This window comes from Myzus persicae, unplaced genomic scaffold (genome assembly GCF_001856785.1).
Source record: "Myzus persicae strain clone G006 unplaced genomic scaffold, MPER_G0061.0, whole genome shotgun sequence".
NCBI classification, from domain to species: domain Eukaryota; kingdom Metazoa; phylum Arthropoda; class Insecta; order Hemiptera; family Aphididae; genus Myzus; species Myzus persicae.
Genome location: NW_019104300.1, coordinates 451,234 through 472,585, shown reverse-complemented (window position 1 = coordinate 472,585; position 21,352 = coordinate 451,234). Strand labels below are relative to the sequence as shown.

Here is a 21,352-nt window from a genome sequence, read left to right as displayed (position 1 = left end):
TAAATACTTAAATTACAGGGGAGGAGGTATGGAAGGATTTCCTCCTCCATCGGGGTACACCGTTGTTTTAAGTAAAAAATCAATTGACTAAATTCATTTGTTCAGTTAATTTATATTTTTCATTACGATACGTGGGATTAGTGGGCAATTGGAAGGTTTTGTTTACCTACTATAGCTGTCATATAGTTTGTTATGTGTATATATTTCTGTTTGAACTATAGATATTCCACGTGATGCCATCAAATCCACCAAAACAAACATTATCTTTATCTTTCGTACATTTTAATTGTGTGGCTTTTTTAACCAGAAACCAAAAAAAAATGCAATTTAGGTTTTCAAATATTGTTTTTATTTTAAAATCTTTAATCAATAATAATTTAAAAGTAGCAGATTACAATTGCTTTACATACCAAATATGTCCCATAACCCGCTGTGAAAAAAACATGTCGAGTAAGTATTTTCAACGGTATTTTTAACCACGTATGGTATGTACATTCTAAACAATGTAAAAATGTTGGTCCAAACAGGATCTGGTTTATTTTGTAGAGGATTTTATTTTATGAAATATTATATTATGCTCATTGGATTATTTCGATACTCGTTGAATGCTGCGAATATTTAATGTTTTAGTCTATACAATTATTAACTAATGTTATGATTAATTAAATAGTTTCTTTTATATTTTGAAGAGGGGCATTATTTTATAATATGTTGTGTAAATGGATCAATAATGTATGAGTGATTAATAAACTAGTATTTAATATCTATAAAAAATAATTAAATATTATGATGTATTGATGAATAATTAATAATAATATAATATCAGGAACGGTTATTAGTGCTTAAAAATCTTACCTAGACATTATGCAATTCTTCTAAGTCCAGGTTTATAAATTGTGGTGTGTGAATTTATGTCCTTGAACTGAATATTGTGACCTAGGAGCAAATAAAAAACCAGGAATCGAAAATGTTTTGTGAACACAGCTTTTTTGCTGCTAGAACATGACATTTTCGGGTTATTCGTTTTTGACGTTCTCGGCAAGAAGAATCATGGCGACTAGTCTCTTGCACGCACCATTAACGTGTCGGTCTAACGAAGCTAAAAGATGTTAAGGTTTTTTTTGTCATAAGTCTTCCTCTATGGAGTATTTGAAGATGGAGTTGAGTGCAAACAACAATTAATTAGATATACGGTAAAGACATAATTTAATGTGACTTACCTGAAAACCGAAATAATTGTTTTTAAAGTATAAAGAGTATTAAAAGTTTCAACTGTACTTTTGGTTTTAAAATAACATCCCTGGTGGATTTTACGTATGTTTTTGACGCTGCAGAAAAATGCCAGCGTGACGTTCCTTCTTAACGACTTAACGAGTTTTCAATTGTTAGTTGTTTTTAATTTTTGTATGAATATAATATGTTCCAAATTGTTACTAGAAAATTATTAGTATTAGTGTACCTAATTTAATTAAAATAGTATTAATGCTTATATTGCATCGGCCATTGTTTGACTGTGCAGTAAATTATTGGAAGTTAACATTATTCTGAGAATAGTAGATTTTATGTTGTTTTTATTTATCACAATAATGTACGTTTTAAGAGAAAACGTAGGCTAGCATAACTATTTTCCATCGTATATCAACTGAAAATAGCTGAACAAGATTTGTAGAACCGAAACGTATACTTAACTTACATAGCATATTTTCGATTATTAAGACGCACGTAGAAAATATAAAAATGTAGGAATTTGCACTAATACGCACTGATAACGAGCCTAAAACATTATCTCGATGGCAAGCACGTGTATTAATTACTTTTTATTCACATAATAATATTACATTTCTACGAGCTGATTACGTTGTTTATAGATTTTAATTTGGTGATTTCCCAAGTACACGATAAACTCATTTAACTATTAGCGTGTGCACACACACATTCGCATAATATTATGTTGTGTTATGTAACTTTGTAACAACTGCGAGTCCAAAATATTAATTTTTATTTTAGTACCAATTTTAATAATGTTTGATATTTGCATTCGTTGGCATTGATCCAAATTGTCGCATTTTATTTTTTTGTATACAAAAATGCCAATGCCAATGCCTATATTAAATATAGTAATATATTTTTTTAACAATGCCCAGAGTAGTATAATATCACTGCTAATGTTCGTTAGGAATTGTCTAGCTATGATCATTTTTCATAATTCGATGTTTTCTCTTTTCAGCACTGTGCTCGTTATTTCACCGCAATAATATTGTGAACAACCATACACAACTCTACTCATTGTTGTAATTGGTGTCTTTGCTTCAAATTAAATTTAAACACCTGCATCTCACCTGTTGTTATGGTTGGTTCCATTCACTAATTTTACGTAATGTGTGTATGTTGAAAATAATAGTTATTACTTATTGTACCATTATAGACATTTTTTCATTTTTGTATAATATGAATAATATTATATTATGCATATTACGTAATATTATGGAGGGTAGAATTATCTTATACTTTAAAAACAATCAGAGTTACATATTATATTGTATGTGAGTATGTGACATGAATATATTATTGTTAAATAATAATATACATAAACTTAAAAAGTGAATTATTCAACTAAAAATATTAAATTTTTAAATTATAAATTTGAAACATCGACTGCAATTTGTTGAGCTATAATATAATTCTAAATAGTGTGTTTCTATTTGTAGGAGGTAATAATAATGATAAATATCATAACGTTGCATCTTCCATCTCATCTTCAAAGTTTAATTGCTCCAATTAATTGCAACAACGCTTGCCTCTATTGACCCTATTATATCTTTCAACATCCCCTTCAATATTTAAAATATATTCTTCACCCTACAAAAATATCGGTGTAACCTAGGCAGCCCGCATCCATTGTTTGTTGGTTCCCAAACGGCGAAAAGGGTTTCATGAATTCATAAACTCCCAAACGGTTCCAGTATATTCGACAAGGTTAGGTTAGGTCTTCATGTAGTTATATATGTATGAAGTGGGAAGGAAATTTTGATGTAAAAAACGGAAGCCGTTTGGGAATTGATGTACATAATATTTGTACAATGGGAGCCATTTCAAAATTTACCTTTTTGTAAAACGAGAGCCCTCGGGTAAAAATGGGAGACAAATGGGCTATATAGGTAGTAGGTACCTTCAAATATATTATATTCCTGTCTGTCCATTCTTTCAGGCTATGCAATTTAATTATTGATACATGTATTTTTATTTTGTATGTCATTTATATTTTCCAAATTAATGTTATCACTTGTAACTTTGTACATTTAAATTTAATCTCTGAACTGTCGAAACAATATTGTAATACAAAATATAAATTATAATAAAACAAAAAAATTAAAAATCTGTCACAATCATGGTAACAAGTAAAATATTGTTGTCTTATAAAAAATAATACCGCATCAAAGATACCCAAGAACTTTGTTTTGTCAAAGGAATTTATGATATAACAGCAAAGTTATAATTGTATATTATGTTCAGGCAATCATTTATTGTTGGTCCCTATACTAATTACATTTTTTCGTTAAAGTTAGTTTTCATTACAATAATATACATTTTTTTTATTCGTTCTGTATTGAATGACTACAATGCGTTCGAGATAATAATAAGTTTTTGTTGTCAAAGTATGAATCTAATTTTTTTTTATCTTTCTAGACGATTTCACATAAAATATTAATATAGTCAGTCATGTTTATTCATTATATAAATTAAAATCGTTTTTTCAGCTATCGGTACACATAGTAGTTTTAATGATTATTGTATAACTATATACATACAGGTCTTCGACAAATAGTATAGTAGTTAGGGGCGTACAAATACATATTATGTGGTAGAAATCATTATTTGTTTATAGCAGTAGCATATACATGATTACAAATGCTAGTATTTCTGGTAGTAGTGATTTAAAATACAAATATAGGTATTCAGTATCATATTTAGTGGAGTTACAGTGGGTACAATGCACCAGGACCTCAAGGCTGAGATTGGTTCAATGGCCTCAGGGTGTTGATTTTTAACTTTGTGAGAAAATAAATTATTAACATAGTATTGTGTATAATGGGAGAGAAAAAAATAGTTTTAAGATATTACACTCTCCCCTTATTCTAGACTGGCATAGACTCAGTTTTGTCCCTGCTTGTGACTTGTTTTAATAGAGTACACGAGCCACGATATACCTAGTTGAAATATTTTCTTTTTTAAATCTTCACTTTTAACAAGCATCGAAAAATATATAAATAATACATGATATTTAAAGGTATTTATAAAAAGTAGTTTTTTTATAAAGGGTCTCCAATAATAGTAGCTGCACTCTCGCCCCTCGAGGTTTAGATCCGGCACTGTGGGCATTATACATCAAAAGGTTTTTATTTTAGTTTTGGTTTTAGTATTATAAATTAAAATTTAAAAAAAAGAACTAATACCTACCAAAGTTGGTAATAGGAGTTTTAAAGTCATTTGAATTAAACCTATAGGTACGTGTATTGATAGGTTAATGCACCAGCACCATCCATATCAATTTATCTGTCTTATATTATACAATGTACATAATTATTCACTAAAATAAACTTAAAATAGTCTATAATATAACGTGAGCAAATAATTTAATGATACCTAAATAAGGAGAGGCTATACAGAATTGCTGAAGCAGCGTTGGGTTGTTACCCTAATTCAAGTGTTTTATAGGGGCTCAAAGTTTCCCGCTGTATATAAATAATTCGAGAGGTATGACATAATGTTGAATTATACTATACTGAGCCGCCCTCCGTAATTTGACATTGTGGCGTCGCTTTGTACTCGACTTTCGTCCCTTTCACTTAAATCGATTAAATTTTTTAGGACGAATTGAATGAAAACACATGTAATTTGATTAAAAATAATCGTAAGCTCAATATTTTGAATTTGTAAATCAACTTGAATAAACTGAGAAAGTAAATAATTGCGTGAGCCAATGTGGGTACTTAAACGTGACCGTAATGCATGTTGGATAGTAATATTATTATCGTAGGTTGTATAGAGGTACCTATCAAAGTTTGTTGATTGACGACGTACATATTAATATTTAATGAATATTAATTATTTTATTATAATTTTTGGCGTAGACTAGAGAGTAATGGGTAAACAGATACCAAAATTATAACTATGAATTCATAATTATAACACAAAAACGTATTTGAATTGTTGTGTGTAGTTGTAAACTTGTACATTATGTAGGTGTAATGGTGTATTGGTAGTGCATCATTATAATATTAAGGAGTAGGTACTGCAATTTATGAAAATTGAGTTTCAGTATTCAAGAGAAGAATATTGTGATCATTATAAAATTATTCTTAGGAATGTATTCATGCTTTATGTTTTTCACACTAATGATTATTCAAAAAATTCAATTGCTAATTTTAGTTTTTAAGCCTACCTCGATTTAAAAATTATTTTTTATTACGTCAAATTTTTAATTCTGAATATCCAAATTCCTATGAAAAAAGTTGATGCATAATATTATATTATATAATACCTTTGATATTTTTAAATAGCTTTGATTAAGTTTTTTGTAAGACCCAAAACGACTTACGAGGAACCTTGTATTACATTTTCTATTTTAGTCAGCCATAAAAATTAAAATTTCAATGTATTATTATAACTATACCTAGAAAATAATTTTAAAATTTTCGAGATTTTTAGGAATTTTGTGAAAATTTGAGCTTTAAATATTTGTAATACAATTGCTATAGGTATAAGAACTACTTGTGAGAAACGTCGTATTAAACTTTTAAGCTTTTTGACCAAGTATGAAAATGTTTTTATACATTTATAAAAAAAACTAAATTAATGCCTAAAATATAAGTCTGTAGTTTTAAAAATTATAAATTCGTATGATGTATAAAAAGAATAACCTTAGTTATAATGAAATGTTTTAAGTATTTACAGTTTTTTTATCGTTATTTTATGTCAGAAATACGCTTAGTATCCTATTTTGTCAACATTTAAATTTCAAATGCTTATGAAAAAAATTGTGACCATTTATTTTCAATAATTTCTATGAGAAAAACGTATACAATAACAATGTATTCAAGCTATTAATTAATTTAAACAACTAAATATAATAGAAAATTCCGTCTGTAAATAGCACATAATACTTTGAAAACTATATTATGTCTAGAAAATTGACAATTCTAGTATAATATTAAGCCAGTTAATCTTGTCTCCGTGGTTATTCATTTTTGAGTTACAACAAAAAACAAAATATATTTTTTCTAAAACTGACCTTGAGTAAATATTGCCATTTTTGTTTTTCCCAATTATTTTGGAAAATATTTCCCAAAGTTCCTACTAGCTCCTATTTGTTACTGGAAACTAGCCTCAAAGTTGAAGATTAGTTATGTTTTCTGTTCCTGGTAATTATTATTATTAGACACTTATAATAACCAACCACGCAACCGTTTCTTTTTTTTCTATTTATTAATAGTTATGTCATTAAGCCATTTTAGGTCGTTGTAAAATCTTTCGGCTTTGCTGACAATATCAAGCTGTATTTTATGAGATCAGATGTACTGAGGATTGCTACCACCTTCAAAGAGATCTCGACTATATTGTTATCTTTACCTGCAAGGTGGTCCAACCTTTTGTGTTAGGCGTGCTAATTTACTACACATTCATAAACACTAGGGGGGCCATCAAAAGAAAACAATTTATTCGTATTATATTTTATAACAAACATATTATAATAATACAATATAATATAATACACAAGTTATCACATTATAAAATGCGTATGGATCAGAAGTGCCGTCGCGCCATTTCCCACCGCCTTAGTTTTTATTTTTAATTCATCACACTTGTAACATAAACATTATTAAATAAAATATGTCTTCTAAGGAGGGCTAAAAAAAAGGTTTGGGGGGCCGCGTGTTGGACCACCCTGATCTAAACCAAATGTCAAATATCTTGTTAGAGTTTCAATATTCCATAGTGTAAGTCCATGGTATTTTCAAGAGGCCAACGTCTATTAGTTATCCCTACTCCATAAATGGCATGGTTCTTCCGTCGACGGTGTCCGTGATTTTAGATTTGTTTTTGTCCCTTATCTTTCTAATACCTACATCAGCACTATTTTCTGTTAAGCGATCAACATTTTGCTAGGCTTTCTAAAAAGGGTTGCTGTTGAACTTAAGGTTGCTGTGTCATTAAAATCTGTTGACTTATTGCTTGCATTAGGCCAATTATGGAATACGGGTGGGTTGTCTAGAATCCGTGTACATCACACGGTCGACTAACAACAATAATAGAACTCATCCAGTTTAAGTTTTTGCTTTCGAGGGTTTCAATTATACCTATAACCTTCACCATTACTAATTCTCCAGTCCTTCTGGCACTCAATCACCTTACTCCGCCCAATCGTCGTTTCCTTAGTGATCTATTCATTTTCGAAAACTCCTTAGTGGCAGATTGACTCCCTTTCTCTCTTCTTGTCTCTTGAGCGTGTTATTTTCAGACTTCCCGCTCATCGTTTGCCTATAATCTAGCTGCTTTTGTTGTTCCCTCTTGCTGCACAAATCACCTCACTAACTACTTACCGGTTTGTTAGATGTATGGGTCTTCCCAACAAGGATGACTATATTGACCCCTCTTTTTCTATTTTTAACGGATTTACTATTTGTTGACACGATATACTGCTAGTTTTCGTGTTGCTATCTAAATTCTAAGCTTTAGTTGCATTGTTATGCACTGTTGTAATGCACTATATTATGTTACCTTTTGGCTCAACCCTGTTTTATATTTTAAATAGGTACAATAAAACATTCATCGCTCCACTCGGAATTTAAAATTACGAAACGGCTCAGTGTATAATACAATAATAATATTATGATCATATTACTATGATATATATAATAATAATAATAATAATAATACAAATTTTAGTAATGAATTGTGTTATCTGTAATTTGAATGTTGACTCACTTTCAGTTATATACTGCAACAGAGTATATACTATAAAGACGTCACGTATTACATTTAAAATAGAGTAAACAAGTTTTGTTTGTTCAAGTCTTTGTGCTATCAACTATGAAAAAAAATATTTGCTCTATATAAAATACAGGGTGGAGCTTAAGTAAGAGTCAGCGTAACCAAATGTAAGCTAATGAAACAACATATTATGGCGTTGTGTGGGAATCAGCCTATTGTTTCATTTATTATTTATTATTTATTATTTATTATTTTTTTACAAAAGCACGAAATTTAAACATAATTTTTTTTTTAAGCTTCGGCAACTGAGACCATTAGCTTTAGGTTGTGGTACTGTAGGGTTTTTGGGACTGTAGGGTTATGGAACACGTGTGTGCAAACATAATTTATGATGTTCTACAGAGGTTACTTTTAGAGGTACATACGCTAGTATAAGGAAGTGTACAATATGTTCATTATTCCACATTCATAAACGGTGAATGAAACGATATCCGTTTTTGCATGTATGGTGAATAATTATACTATTTAGAAAATCTTGAACTTATTTTATTATGATAATTGATGTGAAATGTGAGTATTTTATTATTGAAATATACCGGTGTATCGCGGTGTGGCGAGTATAATGATGTAAATGTAACGTACGTGCCGCATCAGTGCTCCACGAATCGGATAAGCTCTGAAAGTTTAAACATGGGGTTTATAATCAATTCTATATTCTATTTCCGAGGGGGCCAGACGCGTAGGTCGCTATATTTATGATGTGCGGACGAATTTCCAATAATATGTTCCAGGTGTTTGGTGGGGGTGGGTAGAGGCGGTTATTGTATGTTTATGGAGCATGTGTGTTTCGTCTCAGTGTTAGAGTCGTCGCCACTGTAGGATAAACGTTTGTTAACGATTATGACGAAACAGAAATAAACTTTCTAGATATTATTTTTAAATTTAATTTTTACAATACTATTCAGTAATATTACACTGTTGAGATTATTAATTATGTGTACGGGTATAATTGCAACTTTTGTACTATCCGATATCGTTATTATCGTACCAAGTAACGTTAACCATGACGTGAAGGTACTGCAGTGTTGTATCAACTAACTCGACTTACCGATAACAGTGTCACCTGCACTACTGTCGTTTTGACTATAATAAACCAACTTTGTTCCTATACTTGATATTGTTGTTCCGTTTTTGTTCTGTATGAGTTAATTGTATGACCATTTGTTTGATCCAATTATTCCTACGGAATAAATTATAAGCTTCAAATTCTAATTTAAAAAGTCGTATTGGTTTTGATTTTGAGTTCTAAAATAAGGTTGTAAAATTGTTACTGTTTCGAAAGTATCAATGAATTTTTGTTTTAATTTTTAGTTGGTTAAATAATGGTGTTAGGAAAAAAAAATACACTTTTATCATTTTTCATCAAAGTTGGTTGTTGGCTGCATACGCTTAGCTAAAAATAAAATAAGAAATCGGTTTATTTAATTTTTGCTGCTTCATTGAATTGTTGAATTTTAAAAATATAGTCCATTTTGTAATTCTCCTTTTGTTTAATTTAAATCAAATATTTATTAAGTATAAACAGAGTTCAATCAAAAATTACGTTTTTTTTTATTAAAGAACCTTTATCGATGTTATTAAAAAAAAAAAAAAAAATACATTTCGATTATTATTCGTCACACCAACAGTACCGTTTATTATTTCATTGTTATACATTTTTAATAGGTGCTTATTTTAAAAGGAAAACAAATTGAAGTTTTTATACATTCTTAGCAGATGGGAACTTTTAATTAATTGCTCATTATTTATTGCTTATCGCTTGGGGGGTATTTTGCATCAGATGATACAATTTAAATGTACTTTATCATACTAATATTATATGAAATGCTCAAGTTCGAGATTTGTGGTATTTATAGTTTATATTTGTTTTATAAATTCAATTTATGATTTGGGTTTCATCTCTATGCCAAGATGTCAATGTAAAATGTAACCATTTTCTGTATAATATATAGACACTAGACAGGTACATATAAACAGTGTGAACAATGACGCTATAATTTTTGATATTTGTTAATTTATAAAAATCACGTAGTTTTTGGTTGATATGAACAAGTTAGATATACGGGCTAGTGTAGGACTTGCTTTTATAATTCGGTTCACACGTCGTTGATGCAAAGCATAACGCGTGTTTGTTGCCATTTCTTCGTACCACACGAGATTAAAATTTATTAAAATTTACATAATCCGATGGTTTTTCGAACTTTTTTTGGATTAAAAGTTTAAATATTTTACTTCATTTTTTATTCGGTGCACAGCTAGTAAACCCGTTAGCCGTCATTATATTATATATTTTATTGAAATGCGAGATTCAATGCCGGTTAAAAGAGGCATGTGGGCGGGACCTTTGCAGCCCGAGGCCTCGTGATTGTTGATAAAGGCTTCATGTTTGGAAAGCAAAATAATAAAATATGTAATTTTTTTATCGCATATATATATAAATAGTATAGATATATTATACCTAAAAATCGACCATTTGACTGGTAAATATATCATGAGACATAATGTTGTATTAGTTATTACCTATATAACGCCGGAACAAAGTTCACGAGCCTATCATAATATTATGTATAATTCTTGATATAGGTATATATTTCCGATTTCTTTTGGCGGCATGTGTGCGTGTGTACCGTATATACTCTGTACATCGAGTGGTAATATATTATAGTTGTACTGGTATGGAATTAATTTTTCCTTGATTTTCCGGATACTTACGGGGCGGGGGTGTTTTTGTCGAACGGTTGAACGGGCTTCTATTTTAATCTTTTGAATTTTCCTTAAGAGATTTACATTCGACAGACTGTAATCTGCTTTGCAGAATTACTCGTGTGTAGGTCTATATAGACTCACTAAGCCTTCGGGATTATTGACGTCCCTCCGAAGTCCGAAGGTATAGTTTAAAGAGTTTGTATTTATTTACGTGTACTACGCATTTTTCTTTAACGTGCGTTTGCGAAACGACCATGGGAAAATTTCGCGTTAGTGGAAATCGCTGGAAATTGCTTTGCGGTGGCGCTGCGGTTTGTGGTGAAGTTGGTTTTCCCGTGGCACAGTTGAATGTCCGCGACTTGGGTTTTTGGTGTGACAGAAAGAAATAATATTTGATTCGAAGAAGTGTACCTAATGTCGTCGTTACATGTCGAATTATTGTCATTATTGTTATTGCTGTTGTTCGTGGTCAACCCGAAACAATTCCCATAAAACGTTAAAAACGCAAATTATTATCATTAATTATTATGTAAAGGGACTCAAATGGAGCAACTCAACCTTATGACGTTTTTCTTATTCAATACAAAAAAAAATATTTATATTCAAAGAGGTACTGGAAATCTTAAAATTACCTACATCAAAAAAATAGTTGTAAATTGGTTATTTACATCGATCGATTGATTATTTTTACTATTAATTATTGGCTGTTAACGAAATGTTTTATTTGTTCAATTTCTATCTATTGTCATGTAACTATAATAAATTAATTGGTCTTAGTATTATATTCTATGCATTTAATTTGTTACTTAGTAATTCTTAATGATAATTATCCCAAAAATACTAATTTTGTTTTTCACATATTAATGTAACTCTCAACTTCCACCACAAGCATTAACTTACAGGAGGTAGATATTATTGTAACTATAGATTATGAACTATTTTGTATTTTGTATTTGATATTATGTTATCTTGTTACAGTAAGAAAAAAAAATACTCATTTACACTTGCAAATTATATTGTACACACTGTCAAAAACTTTAGTGAAAATGGCCGCTTGTTGCGGTGGTTGGAATTAAGTTACCCACGTCGTATGACTAGTATGACTGGTGATTATAAAAATGATCATTAATAACGACGTTATAATCATTGTCTGTTGGTATTTACAGCACGGGGTTTTTATTAATGCGAACAACAGTATTTAAAAAAACTACTAATTATTTGATTTTTTAACTGTTAATTACTTTTAAAAATCTGAATATCAAGTTCTGATGAGATTACGTTGTTTTTTAAGTTTTTGTAATGGTTCTATAAAACCGCATATAATTTCCATCACTGTGCGAAAACATAACTTTTGGATGCTTGGTTTTTTTTTTAAATTTCAATATATACAGCCAACCTATTGTACCTATTATTTAAAAACGGTTTTGTATGTCGGTGAATTAGTTCTCGGAAAATCTGTTCAGTCAATAACGACCGTAACAGTATTTGCATTTTATAATTGTTCAACTCAATTTATTCTCGAATCGAATTTTGTAATTTTATTTTATTAATAAGTAAAAAAACGGAAAAATAATTTATATCGTGGATTCTTTCTCCATATATTTGGCTTCATCGTATTTCTCATTGATTTCTTGGAAAACATATTTTTCTCTGCAACTATAGTACGTACCTACTACGCACAAATAATTCTGTTTAGGTAACAAAATAACTTTATGGCTTTATTCTGATTTATAAAATATATTCATTATTCAACAATTTGTAAATTTATCCACCCTTTTGGAAAGAAAGTTTGAACAACTGAGTAGTTTTTAGTATGAAATTATTATGTTTTTCAGTTTAGGCCAAAGAATGTGTAATGCATTATGTAATATTTCTATTTAATATTACATTAGAAAAGTTAAAATTATATGTTTTATCAAATTAATTCTAAGGCACACTATGGAGATTTCAGTTCAAAGACAACAAGTATTCTAGACAATAAATAATAATAAACCATATTATGTTTTTTGATTTTTCGTCGATGACTTTAATAATATTGTGTCAGACAAGTAATGACTAACTCTTAGGGCATGTATTTTTTTAAAAATAAATATGGGCTTTTATATTTGTCTTTATAAATTCACGAATTTGGAAACCCTTGGAATCCGTCGATTCTTTGAATGGAAATGTGGACACTTCACTCGACTGCAAGAGTGGAAATGTAGACACTACACTCGACATCGCGAAAGCATAAATATAAACATAGCTGGTTTATTTACGTAGTTATACTGGGTGATCCTTTTATACACTTAATATTTCAAAAACTATTAACGTTTTATAAAACTATTTTTTACATAATTTTAAGTCGTCGAAAAACAACGTTCCCCTACAATATATATTTATTTTATCGTTATCATTTTTATCTATTTTTTCAATGAGCATGTATTTTTAATTCCTTATTCCAAAACAAAATCTTTTTTGAAGTACTTAGATGTATATAAATCGAATTATAGACGAATAGTCTATGATAAATAAGTATATACCTATTTTAAGTTAAGATGAGCTGAGTGGAATTATGTGCCCCAGAAAATGTTGGTTCACTATACTTTGTTCATCTAAACTTATTATATTTAAATGACAATAAACTTTTTGTCTTGCTGTCTAAAATTTGATATTATTGATCGAAGTACTTTGAATAATATATTCTGCTCAAGAATATGAAATTGAAAATGTGTGTTATCGTTTAAAATAGTAGAGAACTTAAAAAAAATAAACTAAAATAAACAGTAAAATGATATAATTTTTTTCCTTAATAATGTTGTTTAGTCGCGGCTTGAAATCATAATCTAAAAAACGTTAGTGTTTTCTGACATGAATGAGTGCGTCTTATGTTAAACGGATCACCCCGTATATTATATTATAATAATATTTGGGTTTTTTAATATGTTTGCAAGAAAATATATGTTTAATCACTGTATACACATGACACGGTATATTATTATAGTATCATTTATCCGCGTTGCAGACGAAACCGGATGTTACGATATTATATTATTGTTGTCAAATCGTGTTGTTGTGACGGCGTTTTTAAAATCTTAGCGGGCATTTCAATGTTCCCATGATTATTGTGAATTAATAGTATATTATTATGCTGATATAGCGGCTGCGGTGTGCGTGTATACCACAACCACACATACAGTACAGCAATACAGCACAACTACAACTGTCATGGCCGATTGTGTTTGTGAATGGATCAGCGTTTTGCAGTGTTTTTTGCGTTAGGTGGCGCGCGGCAATGACATTGTCAAAACATTGTACACACGTCTGTCTTTACCTGTTGGCTGCTTCAAAATATATAATCTATATTGTGCTATAATTGTATTACACTATTATAAACTTTGTATTATTAGGTAGTTAAACTACCACCATACAGTTATAACTTATAAATAGTAAAATTTAGTCGACGCAGTGGGTCCATTCAACTGTACATTAATTTTTAAATCGATCGTCTATCGTTTTTTCTTATTTTTTTACTCTACCTAGTGATTTTCTATAAATTCTTAAGTGTTTAGAAGGAGCATATTATAATATATTATAGTGGGTAGTGAACCGACATATTTGAGGGACGCTCCTTGCAGTTTTTATTAGATTCAAATACAACGACATTTTTGGAAAAATATGTACGCATAGGGAACGGGGATGCATGCTAAAATTCTTCCATTTTACAGGTAGTTGATTATTTAGGGTAGGATTTATTACGTGTAGATTCCACCGGAACTTTTTTTGACCCGAAAAATGTATGTAAATTTCACCAGTACTAAATTAATGTAAATTATACCGATATAATAAAAAATCAAAACCCTATTTTGTATGCACGATATAATGCACTAAAAAAATATATTTTATTTAATATAATGTACGATAAAAAATTACTTAGTTAAAACTAAATATGCCAAATATGATTCATAGTTGGTAAATTTAGTAGTACGCTTTACCAGAACAGAAACAGAATGTCGATTTTACAAAATATGTATTACCTACTATCATAAACCATGATATACAATTACCCATTACTCGATAATATTAAGATAATAATGAAAAACATCAAACATTTAAGCCATAAAAGCCATAAAAGCATACAACATTGATTGCGTTTTGTAAATAATTTTAGCCTTAAATTGGGAAAGGAAATGCGCGTTATTGTGATTAAGTTTAGGTTTTAACTTAGATTTAAAAATAATATTATCAGTGGAGTTTACGTTTATTATAGAGGACAAAAGTTTAGTGCCAATGGAATTCACAAGTTTTTCACAGGCATAACAAAGTTAAGTCGTACCGGTGGAATTTACGCACAAACGAAACATAATCACAATGGAATTTACAAACGTTCACATCATAGTAGGTACCCAAGTGCACGGTATATAGGTGTTTTTCAAAATCGCAAAAATTGACTTGGACAATAAATGATCGTAAATGCACAATTACACGACACCGAGGAGGAACCGATAGTTGACCGGATAACAGCTGCTTATGCAACGTACATGCAATTTATTGCTTATGTTGATATCATATTATTATTATTTACTGCTTGTGCTATTTTCCTGTTACCCCCTTCCGTGGAATTTCGTTTCAGCAGTGCCTACTTACGTTTACGAACTGCATAATAACGCATATTTTGTGTGGATTGCATTTTACGAGTACTGCGAACAAACACGCGGTGTCAATCGATTAATAATTGCGCAGTTTGTGATATATTATTATATTGTTTTCCCGAGATGTTTTTGTCAGACGTCGCGTCGTCGTTATCGCCACTGTCGTGGCGTTTCAAAAAAATACAATTCCGTTGTTTCAGACGTATTTATACTGTCTTGCTCACATATTATACGAATTAATGTAGTGTATGAATATTGTATGATAGTATATCCCATAAGTTTTCGATCGTTTCTAATCATTTTTATTGGAAAATTATGTAAATCTGTGACGTCCCAGAGGCCACCAAAACGGTGTTATACTTTGTGTGTGTGTGTGTGTGTGTGTGTGTGTGTGTGTGTGTGTGTGTGTGTGTGTATGTGTGTTGTACGTGATGTCGTATACGTCGTCAATTGTTTCCGTTGTAACTATAATATAAAATAATACATACTACGACGTCCGAACATACAGGCGATTTCTTTTCTTTAGTATTTGTTTTTACATAATCTTATTCGAATTATTTGAAATTAACCGTAACATTTAAACCATATTATTACATTTTCCCGGGGTTACTGATAAAATAAGCAATTATTTAGATTCTGAGGGGAGCGATAAGTGTATATTGATTTTATTATGATGTGTGTGGTTTTTTGTGTGTGTCTGTCAGATTCTTTTGGAGCTGTCAAAATGTTTAGTCTTTCAGCTTGAATATCGTTACTGGTAGGGAAATTAACATAATTGGTTTTTGGAGGGTCAAAATTAAAAAAATTCCCAGTACGGCAGTACACTTAAATTAATAATTAGGAAAAAACGGGGAATTTTGCTCAAACACAGTTTTTGACAAAATCGATTTTTTTATTTCTTTGAAACTCAAAAACGAATAACCGTACTTCCTCGACGTTTTCATTTTACACCAAATGTTAAAGTAAATATGATTTGGGGGATGTTTTTTGTTTCTGGCCGGTTTTCATAAGGTTTTAGTTGTCATGGTTACTTATTAACAAAAACATATTTATGATTTATATATTATTTTCCTTGTATAGAAGAAAAATATCGTGTAGCGTGCTATGACTTTTTTCATAAATGTTGATTAACATTTTTCGCTTGATCAAAGATCTTGGTAATTTACGCTATTAAAGATACAAAAGCATGATTTTTTTTTATTAGCTTTTGAAGTTCAAACGTTTTCAAAATTACGATAATTTGCAAATTATATTCAGTTTTTATAAAGCTTAAGTTTGAAAATGAAATACAATGTTCCTCATAACTCATCAGTAGTTTATTTTAAAAACAAAAATCTTTTCTAACAAATCAATTTTTTACTATAGACATTTGAAGTTCGAATTGGAAGAAATTATCCTTATTGGAAGAATAACAATTTTTGTTATTTTGTTGAATTATAAAAATATTATTTATTGGTAGGGGTTCCTTGTATCTACTTGAAACTTTTAATGTGAATAGTTTATTATTATATTTTAATATTTTGTACAAAGAATGACATTTTTAAAATAATATTTTCTATAAAAATATATTTGTTATTATAATAGCAAAATAAATAAATTTAATATCAATATCAAAAAAACATTTTATGATGAAACATCCTTATTGGTGGTATAGGTCTCTGCTTAGAATCGTCCTTTGCACTCAATGATTTATCACTGAATTCAAAATTAACATTTACATTACAGTGACTAACCTAACTTAAACACGACACTCATACTGCTCAGCAGAGCGGTTATCTATTTTTCCCCTTTTTTTAATTTTATATTTCGAAACAGAATGGTTTTGGTAATTGATGTATGGACACTATGAACTGCTGGTATAAAATATTATGTGGGCTAGCACTAGCAAACGCCTAATAATAGGTTACTTTTTACAATTATGAGGGCTCTGCAGTATTCTGTTTGATATTTTTCAGTGGCTTTTAGCCCCTCCTACGATTAACAAGTTTGGTGAAATAGTTTTTTTTTGTATTATGCCGTATTTATCGATAGCTTATCTATTATGACGAATATGGGCAGGCGCGTAGCCAGGATTTTTTAATGGAGGTTGTTTTAATTCAAAATGGCAATATTTGAATACAACTTGGGGGTTGGGCGATAGTAACGATTAGCTTAAGCTGTATATAATTGTATCGCAACTGAAATGGAAATGACGCATAAAATCGAAAACAATACGGTTTTGATACCTAAATTAATAAATTATGTAGTTTTGAGTTCACTAAAATTATAAAGCCGCATTGTCATTTGTCATTATACTGACACCGCACGAGCGATGATAGCTCGATGAATTTTCGAGTGGTGTTCTCGGGGATCTGCAGGAAATCAACCCCTCCAGCATCAATACGTAATAACCCTACCCCCAGCGCGCGCGCATTCACGCACCCCTCGAATCCTCGCACACGTGTCCGTTTCTGTTTCACGTACATCACCGTTAAGCAGTGTTATTAAGTTAACTAATAATACCTCGGATCATCAACCTTGCAGTGTATTATTATTATACCGAATGCATATTTTGCCTCTGATATCCGGGTAACGACATAAAAACTTCTACGTTTTTCATAATGATAATGATAATGATAATAATAATAATAATGACGACGATGACCCAATAAAGTACGATAATCAACTATAATGTAATTTATCTATTTATTATCCGCAGGACGAGGGAAATGCCACCGTCAACACCTGCGCAACCTTCGCCACCGTCATCGTCAGACGACGACGCTGCACGACGATCAATTCGGTTCGAGTGATCGCGGTGCCCAGGAGCAGGAGCATTTCGGACGCCGACGTACAATATAATATAATATTTTGAATATTATTGTCGCGAGAGCTGCCGCTGAAAGGCATTTCATTTCGTTTTTGTTTTTCGAAACACACGGTTCCTGGCGACCCGCTCTCCTCCACACGTACCGTAACCCGACTAGCCCACTCCACCCCGTCGCCGATCGTTTCGGCGTTTGATTTTTCGGGTGCGCCGCCCACCGGCGCTGGAGAATCGCGTGCGGGCGCTACGATTCCCCCGTGACGCGTCGCGCAACAAGATGTACGCCGCCGCCTACGTCGTCGCAGTCAGAACGGCCGCCGCCGCCGCCACCGCCGCCGCCGCTGTCGTCACAACAAACGTCGTCATCGCCACTGCCGGCACCGCCGCCACAGCAGTAACAATCGCCTCAGTCGAGTGTCGTCGGAGGAGTGCAGCGCCACGCGTTCTCCTCGGTTCGCGATGATCGGCGACGCAGCCGCTGCGTGTGTGCCATGTGACGCGTGATTCAGCCGCGCGGCAGTTCGACAGAAAGTAATAACACTGTGCTAATAATTTGTGTACACACGTCCGGTTGAATCAGTCGGTTTTCGTTGAAACACGGCCGGCAGGAGGTACTCATATGACAACAATAATATTATTCCTACCCGTGGGTAATACTGTACATACTTAGGTAGGCATAATATTTTGTAATATTCTTTTGATTGTCGTTCTCGAGTGCCTGACCGGAAATTAAGGGTTTGAAAGTGTCTCAAACCGCCGCCGCGGTGCAGCTCAACGCTCTTTATTATATTATATTACACTACTCTCGACGGACAGATGAAGTACAAACGACCTTTGCTCAAAAAATGCCGTCCATGAACGGGTGGTGGACCGCGTTCGTCTGGCTGTGGTCGCTGTCCGTCGCGACCGCGGCCGTCGAGGAGAAGATTTGCGGCAACATCGACGTGCGCAACAGCGGCGAACGCTTTTCCACGTTGCACAACTGCACCATCGTCAATGGTTACGTGCAGATCGTGCTGCTCGACGCCACCAAACCGTCCGACTTCGACATCAGCTTCCCCCTGTTGCGCGAGATCACTCAGTACCTGGTCGTGTACCGCGTGGCCGGCCTGTACAACCTGGGAAAGCTGTTCCCGAATCTGATGCTGATCCGCGGCTCGCCCAGCCCGCAATTCCCGGGACTGGCACTCATGATCCACGACAACGTCGACCTTAGGGAGATCGGACTGTACAGCTTGACTAACATCACACGGGGTTCCGTGATCATTTCGAAAAATCCCAGTGAGTGGTCGTGTACATTTTTTAATATATATATATAAATCATAATAAACTCCACGATTGTGTAGGTACCCACATAATATTATACTACATCATACATCAGCGTTGCGAAATTAAATCAGATACACCTCATCCTATTCCTCTCGACGACACCTGTAGTCGCCAGACCACACTACATACTATAGGATTGACAGAACGGTTTATACCGTTTCGGTATGCCTACCGTTTATTGCTCAGATATCGCTCGAACGGTAACCACAGGACCTACGGAATTTCTGACGTAGGTACCGGGCAATATCGAAGTAATGCCATGTACTAAATACGATTTTTTTGATATTGTGGTTCTTATACCGCGGTACCTTTTTCAAGGTTTTTCAGTATTCCAGTATATTTTTCTGTTATGTAGGTTACTGAAACTCAGGTATACTATGTAGTATGTTCTATACCAATACCGATTCTATGGATTTCAATACCGTCGAGGCTTCCACCATAATAATGTACGATATATACGGTAGCTATGCTTTGAACATGGGAAATAAGACCCGTATATGGGCTTCTGTATTCAAAATCTAATCACAATAATTTATAAAGAATAATAATAATAATAATAATAATAATAATAAATAATTTATGGAGAATCCTTCGTCATTCGACCACCATTTATAATACCTAGTGGTTACTGATTTAGTGACATAACTGACTATAGTGAACATAAAGTCTCTTTTCTAATATCCGTAGAGGATGCCTTCTGCAGAACTTTCCTTATCACTTATCTCCCCATTAGGCGCCTGCCATAATTTAATGGCACTGGAGCAGCACTAAAGTAGGTTGTTTGTCGTGGCTGATTCCCCTTCATATCCACTTCGAATTGGGGTTAAACCGAGAACCCTCGTGACTGAATACCGGTGCTTTTAACTGGATAGTCCCCCAACACTAATCCTATTTCATAACGAATTCTCATTGATCGGTGATTTATAGGTAATAATGATGAAACTCGATTTTTATATTTTTATATTTGTTGGTGAAACAATGACTTACACTTGCAGGACGCAGGTGTGCCATTGACAGAATTAAAAACGATATATTGTTTATTAAAAAGTTGGAAATAATATATTCAAAAGCAAATTAGTTTTGAAAATTAACTTTGTGAACTTCGAAAATAAAATAACATAAATTATGGCTTCCGCGTGTTAATCATTAATATAAAACATCTGCACATTTTAAAATGACATTTATTCTTATGTTAATGAAGCAATAAATCGTCTTATAAAGTCAACGGCGTAAGGCGTAACTAAGATTGTATTGCCGTATTGGTCACTAAAAATTTAACAAAAAAACAAAAGATTCACTATTTTAAGCAAAAAAATAAACATTTAATTTAAATGTAAGATCAACTTATTGGGCATTGGTATGAAACTTAAGTATAAAATCGTATCATGGTCATTTACATATTTGTAAAAAAGCAGAACACAAATAATTTGATATTAATAGTCATTATTACAATAATAATAATAAAACATTTTAAATAAATTAGGTACATATATTTTTTTAATGATTTAATCATTTTAATTCTGCAATCTTATCATTTAATTTATCCGATTTTTAACGAACTTCTATTTTTATAGATATTAAAACTATAACTTATATAACTATATAAGCCTCGGAGACGGTCTTTGATCATGTTTAGGTACTTCCACAAACATTTTTAATTATTTTTAGCTTTGAAAATGATCGTTCTGCATTATCGCACCAGTTACTGAGAGGGTTAAATATTGTAATATTAAGCCTATGCAAACTTTGAAATACAATTTGAGAGTTTGAAGCATTGAGTAGTCGTATTATTACCCCTCTGCCAAAAGTAACCTGGTAGACAAATAAT

At 31.9% G+C, this 21,352-nt stretch overlaps 1 protein-coding gene across 2 annotated transcripts in view; it reads left to right on the top strand.

Annotated features, from left to right (window-relative positions):
- The window catches only part of LOC111041015 (insulin-like peptide receptor), a 47,634-nt gene that overhangs the window by 19,622 nt on the left and 6,660 nt on the right, over positions 1-21,352 (top strand). For both annotated transcript variants that reach the window (XM_022325157.1, XM_022325156.1), the window contains exon 2: positions 18,088-19,476. In XM_022325157.1, coding sequence (XP_022180849.1) covers positions 19,041-19,476 — 436 coding nt within the window. In that variant the 5' untranslated portion in view covers positions 18,088-19,040. The remainder of the gene's footprint in view (positions 1-18,087; positions 19,477-21,352) is intronic.